At 38.9% G+C, this 13,122-nt stretch overlaps 1 protein-coding gene across 3 annotated transcripts in view; it reads right to left on the bottom strand.

Moving 5' to 3' along the window:
- Positions 1-2,182: 2,182 nt before the first annotated feature.
- The window catches only part of quob (quattro b), a 35,963-nt gene continuing 25,023 nt past the window's right edge, over positions 2,183-13,122 (bottom strand). For all 3 annotated transcript variants that reach the window (XM_016672502.1, XM_016672501.1, XM_007554199.2), the window contains exons 13-24: positions 11,901-12,098; positions 10,883-11,814; positions 8,743-8,992; positions 8,228-8,317; positions 7,151-7,375; positions 6,340-6,510; positions 5,706-5,883; positions 4,739-4,855; positions 4,360-4,617; positions 3,887-4,164; positions 3,691-3,754; positions 2,183-3,163 (exon numbers count right to left, since the gene is read on the bottom strand). In XM_016672502.1, the coding sequence (XP_016527988.1) occupies positions 3,716-3,754; positions 3,887-4,164; positions 4,360-4,617; positions 4,739-4,855; positions 5,706-5,883; positions 6,340-6,510; positions 7,151-7,375; positions 8,228-8,317; positions 8,743-8,992; positions 10,883-11,814; positions 11,901-12,098 (2,736 nt within the window). In that variant the 3' untranslated portion in view covers positions 2,183-3,163; positions 3,691-3,715. The remainder of the gene's footprint in view (positions 3,164-3,690; positions 3,755-3,886; positions 4,165-4,359; positions 4,618-4,738; positions 4,856-5,705; positions 5,884-6,339; positions 6,511-7,150; positions 7,376-8,227; positions 8,318-8,742; positions 8,993-10,882; positions 11,815-11,900; positions 12,099-13,122) is intronic.

Below are 13,122 nucleotides of genomic sequence, written 5' to 3' on the forward strand. Positions count from 1 at the left end.
TCACGTAATCAACACCCGGATGTTACTACTGTCGAAATGATGAAGAGGAAGACAGGAAGTATTAGGATGATTATTAGTTTTTTTCCTGACATGTGCCACTGGTTGCACCAGACCTCTCACAGCATTGCACAGTTCATAAAAACTTGTGTGCCATTCATGCGTGTGGACTCCAAATCTCTTCTGTAAAATCACTGACTACAATTTCCCCAAAATGCCGCATAGGTAGCCATTCCCAAGTACAAAGGGTTTGTCGCTCCAACGCCTGAATAAGGTCTTGCCTCACTACAACACAAAAACCATATCCTTCCCGACTGGAAGGATATGATAGGCATTCGCAAGTTGATTATATATAACCACCTAATCAGATGAACATGTGAACAAAACTTCTATATTTCTGTTTGCTATGGGTTTTGGTTTTGGTGAATCACCCTAAGAGTACATTATGTAGGCACAACTGGATTTAATAGGGGTTTTTTTGTTTGTTTGTTTGTTTGCTTTTCATTTTAATTTTACCCATAAAATAATCTCTTTTTTTTTTTTTTCCTGTGTAGTGCTTCCTTTTATTTGTTAAATTATTTACTATCACAATGTTTCAGTTAGCAGATTCTGGAGACAGAAAGCAAACATGAAAACATTCCTTCACTTCATTTGTAAAACATGTTCAATAAGTAAAAATGGTTTCTTCTGAGGATTTTGCAGCACTTTTTTTTTCCATGTGAGGTCAAAACTAAAGTGTGTTTTGCTCTCTGTGTGAGCATTTTGGCCTCAAAGTTGGCCTTCATGCCAAGGAATGTTAAAAAGACCAAAGATCAGACCAAAATAACACAGTGAGGATTTTGTTTTTTGTTACTTGGATGATCTGGATTGCTCATGAAATTTTAAGAATGTAAGAAAAGAAAGAAAGAAAAACAGAGATAATTTGGAAATATGCACATTTATTTATTTATTCATATCCCTTGAACAATATATTTTCTTGAGATTTTCTGTGATAGGCCAACACAAGGCAGCACATTGTGATTCAATAATTCATTTCTGATTTGTGTTAGTATTTTTTTCTTTTATTTCTGCATTGCGTTGTTCTACCACATTAAATAATAAACATCATTCACTAAAATATGTGGTTCTACTTTGACAAATTGTGAAAAAGTTGAAGGAGTTTGAATATTATTGCAAGGCACTGACCGACTTCATCAGACACTGTCAAAACTTCTTTTTTAGATTTAATGGTGCATTATTCTCACAGCACCAGATTTAGAAGATATTTGTGGGAAAACCAATAATTCCCATTGTTTTGCTGATATGAATGTGCTGATGCTTTGAAGTATGGTCTCTCTTGTTTAATGAGATCATAAGTCTAAAGATAATTTTATTGTGTATGGATTGATACTAATAATAATAAAATTTTGCACAGTCAACTCGAGCTGTCTGCCGTATTGATCGCTCATCAATATGTCCATCTATGACAGTTTCCTATATCACTCAAAAGGTCTTTTTGAATCTATACACCTTGATAAACATCTATATCTAATTATATGCACCCAGTTGTTGGACTAAAATAGAAAAAATGTTTAACAAACCATAAACTGCTTCTTGGGTTGTTTTTTTTAAATCTGTAATAAGTGTAGAATATTCCAGTCTAGGCTTTACTAATCTATAGAATGTGATTAGCATGTTTATCGAATTCTCAGGTCTTAATTTCAAAAATTGCAAAAGAAATGCTTCCTGTTTGTTTTTTTAAATAGAATAAATTCTTCTTCAGTATGTTTTATACCAAATGTCAGTCTAATAAGATGTCTTTCTTTTTGCCAGGTCTACCAACATAATAGGGACATTGAAAAATTACTTATTTCAAATGTCTCAAATGTATACACAACAACATCTCAAACTAAAAGCACTAAACGTCTTGTACTGGGCTCATAACAATACAGGGATGTGAAAAGCATTTTAGATTTCATCTGTTTTTAACTTTGTCACACTTAAAGTTTTTATGTCATCAAATACAATTTTGTATCAGACAAATGAAGTAGGAAATAAAGTAGGAAACTGACAGCACAATGGTGCGGCGTCATGACTTAAGAGAAATTTCTGGAGTGTTTCAACATCGCAAAATGTTATTACATCCCTATTAATTATCGTTCATGTTGAAACTGAAAAAAATAAATAAATAAAGACTCAACCCTGGTTGATACAAAAATGTTATTTTTATTACAAAACACCGAAATGCAAACACAAAAAACTTTGTGGGAATATTTTTTGTGATATAAAAAGCCAACACATTATGCACTATCTACTAGTAATGCAGTTTAAATGGGCTGAAAATGGAAAGAAATACTTTCAAAATAAAAGCAATTTTATATCAAATGTTAAACACCAAGTTATAATATTTATGCCAACAGAATTATTACATAAACAAAACTTATTTTTTATTACATGTTTTCAAGCCACTGTGCAATTAACTGCAGCACTGCAATACGATAACCTGACTGCATTAATTTTATGATCTACATCTAAACATATCTGATTAGAACAACTAGAAATCACATGGCTTTATTTTATGTAAAGTCATACTGTATGCATTTCAAAATCAAGATCAATTAAGATACATTTCTAAGTGATTGCTTTAGTGGTGATATAAAAAACTGTTTTTATATATATATAAAAAAAAACTATTTACAAACTTGTAACAGAATATAGAAACAGCTGGAAACGATGGTATGCTCCACGAGGACTTACAAGTCAACTGGAACATCCTCTGAAGTCGAACTTCCAACTCAAATATTTGAGGTTACTCACTAACTCAAGCTCAAAATGCAAAATGATTGGTACACTTATAAAACGTAAAAGTGGCAGTAGTAAATAAATTGCGTCCATTGTTTTGTATCTCGTTAAATCAGTTGGATATATAACGGTGTCCAACATCTATTTGTGAACGAATCCCTTTAGTGCGTGAATGAATAAGACACAAAGAAATATTTATTTGTCATCCGTAATGGTGGTAGTGGTTAACCTGATCACTGAGTATAATAAAGTTCCCACTGGTTTTCCGTCTTGCGGTGAGGTGTAAAGTCCTTCCTCGATCTGACTTCCAAGGCTCCTGGGTGCAGCAAAAACAAATTTATTCAGGGCTGAAGACCTTCAGTGAGCGTTTATTTGTTTTTAACCTCTGGAGAAAAATGAAACACAAAAAATACAACCAAAAAAAAAAAAAAAAAATTATTTATGTAAAATTCAAAGTGCAAATAATAGTTTAATCCCTGTCATTTGTGTTCCAGTGGCACAATTTGATCTCCAGAGAAGATTTTTTTATTTATTTTTATTTTTTTGAAGAGTCAAAAGATTCAGCTGATAAAGATTTACTCAAGTCTGGATCATCAACAGAAGCCAAATCCAGCCAGCTGTCGACTCTCTGTGCTGCCATTTGATCACTTTAGCTGCACATTAATTGACCTCTTGGGTCAGCTGATCCTTTATATAATTAAAAATAGTTTAAATGTGACAGCGACGTCAAAGCAAAAGTAAAACGATGCATATTTTACATCCATCAGAATATACATATTAAACTACACAAAAATAGACTTAATTTCCCCTCCGTCAGACCAAAGTACCATTTTGTTTAATACATCAACACACTTGTCAAGACAGGGGACAGTGTGACGGCAGTTTCAAGTATCATTTCTATGTTATACTTACTTTAAACTGTACCGCATCTCACAGATCAAACCTCTGTAGACTTTCCAGCACTTGTGCTTTCAGCCTGAAAGATTCATAATTTAATTTTAATCACGCCATCTTTTAAACTGTGTATTTAATAATATAGACACTGCAGGCAAATACATTTCATTGTATTGTTTTAAACCATCTGCAGAGTAAATTAAAGGCGTCACACCTTGCTGTCAGGCAGATCCTCGGTCTGATGCTGCTGCTGCTGGAGTTTCATCCTGGGGGCTGCTGGTGATGGGCTGCTCACTGCAGATTCTTGAAGAGTGTCTGGGCTTTGGGAAACGGACAAAGCTTCGGTGGAACGAGCAGATCCGACTTCTTTCAAGGTGATGATCGAGGCGCAGACAGAAGAGCTGTCGTCCATCTCTCCCGCAGCGGAGCGGCAGCTGTGACTGCAGCTGCTGAAACCGCTCACGCTCTCTCCCGACGACTCGGAGCTGTCCACTGGAGGACGGAGAAACACGCGGAGGAGTTTACCGATTGGCTTTACTTTGGCGTTAGCAAAACCTTCTACCTTGACAGAAACAAGTCTTGCAAAGGAAAACCCTTGCCTTCGCACTAGAAGTAATAAGCCAGATCTTAAGGTTGCTAATGTTGTACAGGAAATGTGAATCCTGCTTTCTTCAAATTTTCACTCACGTAATAAGTTCTGATTTCCACTCTCACGGTCCATTTCATCCTCTTCTAGAGATCCAGGAGGCGATACGTATCCCACAAGCCCCCCTGAGACCACCCTTCGCTTTGGACCACCACCAACAAATCCAATAGGGGGCATGGAACCGCGTCCAGAGGAAGAGGAGGAAGAGGAGCTGCTGCCTGAACCAACAGATTTTGGTCGTCCCTCCAGAAGCCCACCCTGCGAGGCCGACGACCCCAACGAGGACAGCGCCTTGTTTTCTGAAGGGACAATTATGTTTTCATCAGCAGCAGGATGACCAAACATTATAAACCTAATTATGATTTCAAAAAAAAAAAGAAAAAAAAAAAAAAGGTTGTAGCGTTTGCACCAAATGCTCACCCCTTCCTATCAGAACATAGTTTATAGCTCTGTCACTGATAGCCGCTTCGCTGGGCTGGATGTCCATGAAGGGCTTGTTTCCAATACCCAGGAAGACTCTCTCCTGCATACGGACCTCTGAACAGACAAGACAAATGTGAGTGGACAACGATTTAAAACTAACAAGGAAGCGTGACTTCATCATATGAATTGTAAAACCACTGAAATAAATGTACACTGACTTGCAGAGGTATGATCTCATTAAAACAAATTTCTAAAAATACAAACTGTTTGACATGCAAAATCATAAATGTCCCCAACAATTCCTTAAAATTGATATAAATGAGATCTTTTAATAAAATCCTCATCAGGATTTCTAGGAAGTTTCTGAGGGTTTTTCTATATTTTATTTTTTTTATTCTGTGATAAAAAAGTGACTTATCCAGAGCCTACCCCAGCTCTTGTCCAACTCTATCCACTAGGCTGGATAAGGAGGTATATTTATTTTTTCACACCATGAGCAGAAGAGTGTTAAAAAAATCTTCAAACCTCACTGTTAGTGACCTGCAGCTCCCAGCGTCAGTCCCCAGATAGATTGTACAATGGGAAATGGCCAAATATCCCCGTTTCTGTTTTCTGCGGCCTTATGAAATGTTGTTTAGAAAGACTATAAACAGTCCCATTCGCAGAACGGAGTTGTACAAAATACTGAGGAAACGTGGCAATAAATGAGCCACAAGTTTGTTAGTTTCAAACAACAAATTCATAAAACTGGATCTCTCAATACTTGTTGAAGGTTTTATATGAAAGGTTGATTTGTTTCAGAAATTTTCAGTGTGATATTAAGCAACTTCACGAAAATGTTTAATTAAAGCTTTTTACTGATACAAAAAGGAGTTTCAATGCATGTGGCTAATACTACAGCTCCTACTAAATGAATTCCCCATATGGAATCGCTTTGCAAATCAAGGTGCATTTATATTTGTACCCCTGTTGTGTATGGCCTGCTCCCACAGGATCCGCTCAAGGTCTTTGGTCCAGGCCTCCTTCACTTCCCGGCTTCCAGCTTGCAGTGTGTACGTGTCTTGGCTTTTCCTCTTTCGGAACCAGATCTCGAAACACAAGCCGCTGTCACCGCTGTTCTGCGTCATGCCGATGTCAGACGTCTGAATGCAAGAGAAGGACAACATGATTTCTTTAAGATCGGTGCTCCAAACGGAGCAAAGCAGTTCCAGGAGCAGGAGGAAACACCAAACATGCGTAAAATGTTAGATGTAAGTTGTGCTTATCGTTGTGTAGAAAGGAAGAGACACAAAAAGAAACAAGAACATTGCATTTTTCTGTAAGTATAAAGGACAGTCAGCTTTATATGTTTATTTTATGTTGTTTTAAGTTTATTCAGAAATCTTTAAGGGGGTCATTATCATTAAGATAAAGTAAAAAAAGGACAGTTGTTGAAGATGCATCTGATCAGCTTAGTCAATTTTATCCATTACATAAGTGCTCCTTGTCAGCATGTCAGGAAGTGTTTCTAAATCTTGGACATAGAAATGTTTTTTTTTTGTTTGTTTGTTTTTTTCTGCAGGGTCATGTTTGTGAATGGACGTGAACTAAATGGTTACCTTGAAGGACTGTTTGTAGACGTATGTGTCATTTCCCACATCCGTCTTTCTGGTCTTGCTGAAGAGAACGAGGTCTTGAAAGAGGAAAATGTGACGGAGACATTTCTTCTTCCTGAAAGTTACCGAGAACTCATCCTGGCGTATCAACTGACCTTGTTCTTTCAGATTGACCTGAGCGCACACAAGAGGACGAGTGGTCATTTAAGGTGAAAACAGCTTTTCAAAGGAAGCTTCATTTCGTTTACTATGCAGTCTCTGTTGGAATGTCAGCGATTGCTCCTGAAAGGTTAAAATGGACAGAAGTCAGCATAAAAAAAACCCCCATAAACCCCAGAGGTTTCTTATTATCTCTGACAGAGAGCGTCTGTTTGCCATTGAAGAAATAACTGCATTCCTGTAGGTTCAACTCCATTCCTGCCGCTGTTGCTCACCAGATAATGGAGCAACACAGCAAAGTTCGGGAAAAAGTTCAGGAGAGATTGATGATCTGTCATTGTTTCTAACTCACCTCCCTCCCTGTACATGTCAGGAAAACTAACCTCACCAAACCAACGAAAGATGAATTTTCGTATTATCAATAAAGTCGCCTTCTTGCGTCTTAGAGTGTATTGTTACTGCCAACACATCACCAAGTCCTGTAAAATTGCCTAACACCACACGGAACGGAGCCGCGTCTGGAATTCTCCATCTTGTATTTGTTGCTGTGTTCGCTGAGTGTGATTTTAAAAGCATGTAAAGGACATACAAAGCTTTAATCTTGCTTGATATCGTTTCGACGCTAAATTAAAACGACTCCTGCGTCCCCGCTTACATCACATTGGCGGATGGCGTCCATGGCCAGCAGATTGTTGCCGTGGCGAAGCTGGAAGTGGATGACTTCCAGAGCTGCCTTGATCTCGGCGACCTCTTTCGTTTGCTCCGGTCCACACTCCCTCATCACGTCCTGCAGCAGCAAGTTGTACTTACTGATGCGCTGCACAGGCTTCAGCAAGTAGGACCATAAGTCCATTTTATCCCCCAGCTTTAGCTGCTTTTGCTGAATGACGCAACAGAAACAAAGCAACATTGTGGTTAGAGTGCAGATGTGGTACGAAATGGTGAATGAAGGTTATTGAATTTACTGGCAATCGAGTTATGCATGTATTTTTTTAAGTGGGCTAAAACTCAGTCCATCAGTCAGTTTAAACCCATAAAAGTAAACTTATGAAGTTATGATGTAAATGGTTCGAACCTTTATACAGTGCTTTGCACCAATTTTCTTACCTGTTCATTTTATTTAGTTTCATCATTTTACAGCTAAAGACTCCAATGGCGTGCACTCTTTTTTTGTGATACACCAACAAAACATAGTGCACAGCAGAAGAACAACATACGAATGTTCCAACAAAAACCATGTAAGAAAATGAATGGAGCAAACACAGCTGCAAGGTTTCGGTCAAAGCGCCCTCATGCTTTAGAACTGCCCAAAGTTCAATATTGAACTCAAGACTTGAAAACAGCCATTCACTGTTGCTATCCATCCAATCTGCCTGAGCCTGAGCTATTTTGGAAGTAAATATGGGACACATTTCAGCCAGTATTTTTGCAGAGTCATAGATGTGCAACTGAAACTGCAGCAAAAGTATCAACTCAGTCAGGTTTAATGCAAATGGACAACACAACTGTCAGATTAGTATTTTTGAAAAGCCTGGCGTATGGCAATTTTCCCTCAACTTCAAAATCGTGCACCGCTTTTGTTCTGGATTATCTAAGAAAATACCAATAAGACCCAGGAAGTGACAACATATAAACCAGGCTAAGGGATAAAATAAGTTTCATGTTTTCCCTGCTACAGAAAATAACTAAATTATTTTTGGGACCCAAGACAAAAAAAAGGTGGGGTTCTCACCTTGAAAAAACTTTTTCCATGATTGGTAAGAAGAGAGTCAGACTGAGGTTTGTTTTTGCTGTAAAGGGCATACAAAGCAAAACTCTCTCTCTGAAAAAAAAGGGAACAAATAAACACCATCAACCATCATCACCTTTAAAACTAACTTGTGTCAGAATGTGAAACGCAGAGGTGAGAACAATAAGTCGCACTTCTATTAGTCAAACACTTACTCCCGTCCTGTTTAGAAAATTACTGGTTTAAATTGTTTTAAAAGAAACTCAGACATTTTTGGAAGCAGCAGACGTATTCTCAGTTCTTCAGCTATGAAACATCTGGAATGGTTTTCGCTGCAACTGATTATGGTCAATTATCCAAATTTAAGGTCAGAACTGAAAAATCGTGACTCTACACTGAATCAAATCTGCCGAATTACAGCTGGCTCAGATAAAATCTTGATTAGGGTCGTAATAAACGGGATCTTAGCTGCACACGGTGCAAAGGAAAGCAATTCAGGAAGCAGTTCAGGAGCTCACATGACGCAAAAAGCAGCGCCCGACTCTAAACGGCTCCTTCACGCAGCTCTCCAATTCGTCCGAGAAATAGTGGCGGTGAAAGTCGTGGAGCTTTTCCAAATTCCCGAAAATGCTGCCCCTCTGGCCCCGGAGGTCCTGCGGGACGTCTGCTCTCTCCAGCTCGGGAAAGTAGTGCTCTCTGACGTAACCCAGAGCTTTGACATACTCCCGCTCTGTGGACAGGAGCTCCTCCAAGATCTTCTGGACTTTCCTGTTCCAAGAGTAGGAAATGAAAAATGCAAAGTCACTGATTTTATACAATTGCGCTTTTCATTAGCTATGCGTACCACATAACTTCCTCCTTTGATCCATGCGAATATTTCTTTTACATCTTCACAGCTGAAACCACACACCGGCACAGAAAAGACACAACAGGTTTTTCTCATTGTCTGACATTTGATTAGATCAATTAGGATAAATCAAATATTTTTACTTGCTGAATGCCAGAGTAATGAGCCTTTTTAATTTTTTTTATTTTTACCATTACTTTTTCCAAACTAAAAGGTTTTAATACTTTTTTCAGAGCATTTCGTAGAGCTGGTTTTTGTGATGGCCCTTCCAAACGATTGACTTTATTGTCCTTAAGCCACTTTGTAAATAATCTGATCAGTTGCTTAGGGACATTGTCCAGTTGGCAAAGTATTTGCACCCAAACATTAACTTCATGGCTGATGTTGCTTCAACATTTCCACACAACATTCATTCATCATGATGTGATCTAATTTCAAAAGGAAAAAAAAAAAATCATCACCAATCCCTCCTGCAGCAAAACACCCAAAAAACGAGACGCTGCCACTCAAACCAGTGTGGAAAAAATGTGGGGCTGATACAAAACATTAATACTACTCGTCAATATTTTTCATAAAATCTTATTCTGAGTTACTATATTTTTTCTGGACACAATGGATACAATAGTACAATAGATACAATCGCAACATTGTAAGTTAACAACTTACAATGTTGCTAACATTGTAAGCAACAAACTGTTGAGATGATATTCTGGCTTTTTCCCCCAAATCTGTTATTATTCTCACATAGGGGAGGACAGAGAACATCACCCAGTGCTAAAGTTCCCTGTAGGTCAGAGAATAAACTTTAAAATACTTAGTTTATAAAACACGAAACAGTTTAGCACCACTATGCATTAAAGATCTGTTGTTGTTGTTGTTATTGTTGTTGTCGTTGTTGTATCGACCCACCAGACCTCTCAGGTCTTCTGGTTCTGGTTCTGCTCTGCATCCCCAGAACCAGATCCAAACATGGAGAAGCAGCATTCAGCTTCTATGCACCACAAATCTGGAACAAACATCCAGAAAACTGCAAAGCGAAACACTGAGTGCCTTAAAAATCAAGACTGTTAAATGAACTGTTTCATTTATTGTTTCACAATAAATGAAACAGTTGATGTCATCATTACACATCAACTAACAGTTTGATGTGTAACGATGACACTCGGAAAAGTGTAACGTTTCAGCTTTTGATGTTTGTGCGTTTATGATGCACTTTGAACTGCCTCACTGCTGAAATGTGCTTTTACAAATAAAATTTGATTGATTGCTTGATTGATTACGGTCAAAACTGATTCATTTCTGTTTCCAGAGACCACAGGACAAAACTCCAAGTCTTTGACTAGTTTGAACGGCTTCAATGTATAAACGTAACATCTTCTGGCATCTGAAAATTGTACCCAGCAATAAACCAGACTTCTGCTTGAGGTGTTGCCTTAAAGTAAATGAGTCAGATGTCATTTAACATATCAGACGTTCACCAAAACATCTAAACGCCCAGTAATCTTAGTCCAACAACCTCGTCAGACAGCACAAAAAACCGAATGTGTCACTTTTTAAAAAAAATTAAATTAGAACATTTAATTTCAACTCTAAGGTGAAAAATTATGATTTTAAGGAAATAAAAGTCTTGAAAGCAGTCTGTATGAGATTATATGTGATGTGTTTTATTTAGTGGATTAAGTTACTGAAGTAAATAAACTTTTAAATGATATTCTAAGTTACTGAATATGAGTGTATGTGATTGCATTTGCTGTTTTCCATTTCCTGTCCTCCAGTTTCCTTTAGAAACCAAAGAAGGGAGGATTACTTACAAAATGTTGCTTTCTGCTGGAGTGAGTAATGTCTCTGAAGTCCTTAAATCCTCCGGACTCCGGGTGGGGATGGTACCGTCCTTTCCCTCCCCTTGTTTACCGTCTCTTTTCGACTCACAGCTCAGGTTGTCTGGCTGCACGCCCTCCTGATGTAAAGTCTGCAGCTTTTGGGTGGGCTGCAGATTCTGATCCAGGGAGTGTTTCCTGCCGTGGCAGTGTTTGTGACTTAGAGGCAAGAAGCCAGAGACACTCGTCTCATACGAGCCCTCGCTCAGAGACCGACCCAGAGTCTGATGGGCCGGGAAATCCTTTCTTTCTGCACCGCTGAGATCTGCAATGCTGTGGTGCTCTTTCGACTTGCATTGGCTCGCTGTGTGAAAATCGGCAGTTTGTGACAAAGCAGAAGTATTTTCTGAGTTTTTGCGTTGTGCTTCAAGTAATTCTTTCTTAATGCTGAGGTCAGATTCACAGTTGTGCTTTGAGAATGCCGCGGAGACGGCTTCTGCCTGACATTTCAGAGTGCTGACGACGTCCACATGAGAGCTCTGCTGTGGGATGGGAGAGCTCCGAGCTTCCCCCGGCTCATTCCTTTTCCCCTCCCTCTCCTCTTCTTCCTGCTCCCCCAGAGGGTTTGCAGCTGTGGTCTGCTGGGTCGGGTTCTTTTCTGCGCCTTTGTGCTTCTCCTGCATCTCCTCAAGACGCTGCTTGACTTCCTGGCTCTGGATCCAGGCTGCATTCCAGGCTCTCAGCATCCCGGAGGCCTCTGCTCCCATGGCAGAGGCCTTAGCCCTCAGAGCCTGGAAGTGTGGGGCGGAAAATTCACCAGCTAATCTCTCTCGTTGCATCTGAAGTGTGTTTAGGGTCTGAGATGAGCAACATCCTTCTTCGACCTGATCCAAAAGGCTACGACATTCTTTAGCCCAGTCTGTTGCCTGGAAATACGAAACAAAACGAGTAAAGTTTTGTAGAGGCCCAGTGAGAAGAAATATACTAAGAAATGATTTACAAAGCTACAAACCTGTTTACAAAACCTGAACAAATGCACGACTGACATTAAATCTTTCTGCCTTTGTTCCGCCCGCAACACGAAGTCTTCTACGTTCGATTTAAAAGTGCCGACCAGGGTCCGAAAAATCTGAGCAGCGGGACTCGAGTTAGTGGTGCCAATGATCTCCTCCGCCTCCTTGATGAGCATCAAGGCATACTGTTGTTTGTCCTGTGACAAATCACATAGCATCAAGTGTAGCAAATGTATTCATGTTCCTGCAGTATTTTCATATTTTCCACCTAGCAACCACAAACCTCAATGTATTCTGTTAGGATTTTTATAACTTTGAAGGTTAATCAAAAGCATATATGGTATTCAATTACTTATTTTGTTGTATTAAAACATAAAAGCAACGACCCCCCTGCACACACCACCCCTACTATAACTGCATACTAAAATCTGAAAGTGTGCCTCTTTTTTAACCCCCTTTCGTATCTGATAGCCGGTGATTCCAGCATCATCCTCTGGGGATGTTTTTCCTTCTACTGGGATGAAAACAATCACTGGACGAAGCCCCACTTCCAGTTTGCCACAAGACATGCTGCAGTAGATGGATGCAACCAAATGCAGAGAAATTCGGCAAAAAACAGAAAAAAACAATTCATGCTAACAAACAAAGACTTGAAAAGACTTGAAAAGGGCCATTATTCCATTATTCCAGCTGAATAATGGCCCCAAGCATACCACCAGAGGTATTTAGCTCAAATCATATCCATGTGTTAGAATAACGCAGACAAGAACTAAAAGAAAAAAGTGCTGAATCCCAGCCCCCTTCCCCAGGCTGAGGCACTTTTTCTACATCTGCAAAACTGCTAGAGACATACATCAAAAGTTTTACAGACCCAACAGCAGCATGACATGGTTGTGAATACCGATTCAAGCGTTCAAGCAGTGGTTGTCATATTTTTATTTGGAAAAGAAATTTGAAAAGCTCGTTTAATTTCTTTACACTTCACATTTAAGCACTCTTCTGCGCATGCCTGTCACATAACATTTCAATAAAATACATTGAAGTTTGTGGCTGTAATGCAACAAAATGTAAAAAAAAATAAATAAATAAAGTAAAAGGGGTGTGAATATTTTTACCATGCCCTTTAATTAATTCCCCTTGTGCTTTAAAGAGAAAAAGGCATTCAAATATGGCTGATTGTAACTGGACAGCATTCTTCTTGGTGTGTTAGTGTACCTTGGA

The sequence above is a fragment of the Poecilia formosa genome, unplaced genomic scaffold, assembly GCF_000485575.1.
Source record: "Poecilia formosa unplaced genomic scaffold, Poecilia_formosa-5.1.2 Scaffold62, whole genome shotgun sequence".
In the NCBI taxonomy this organism is placed as follows: domain Eukaryota; kingdom Metazoa; phylum Chordata; class Actinopteri; order Cyprinodontiformes; family Poeciliidae; genus Poecilia; species Poecilia formosa.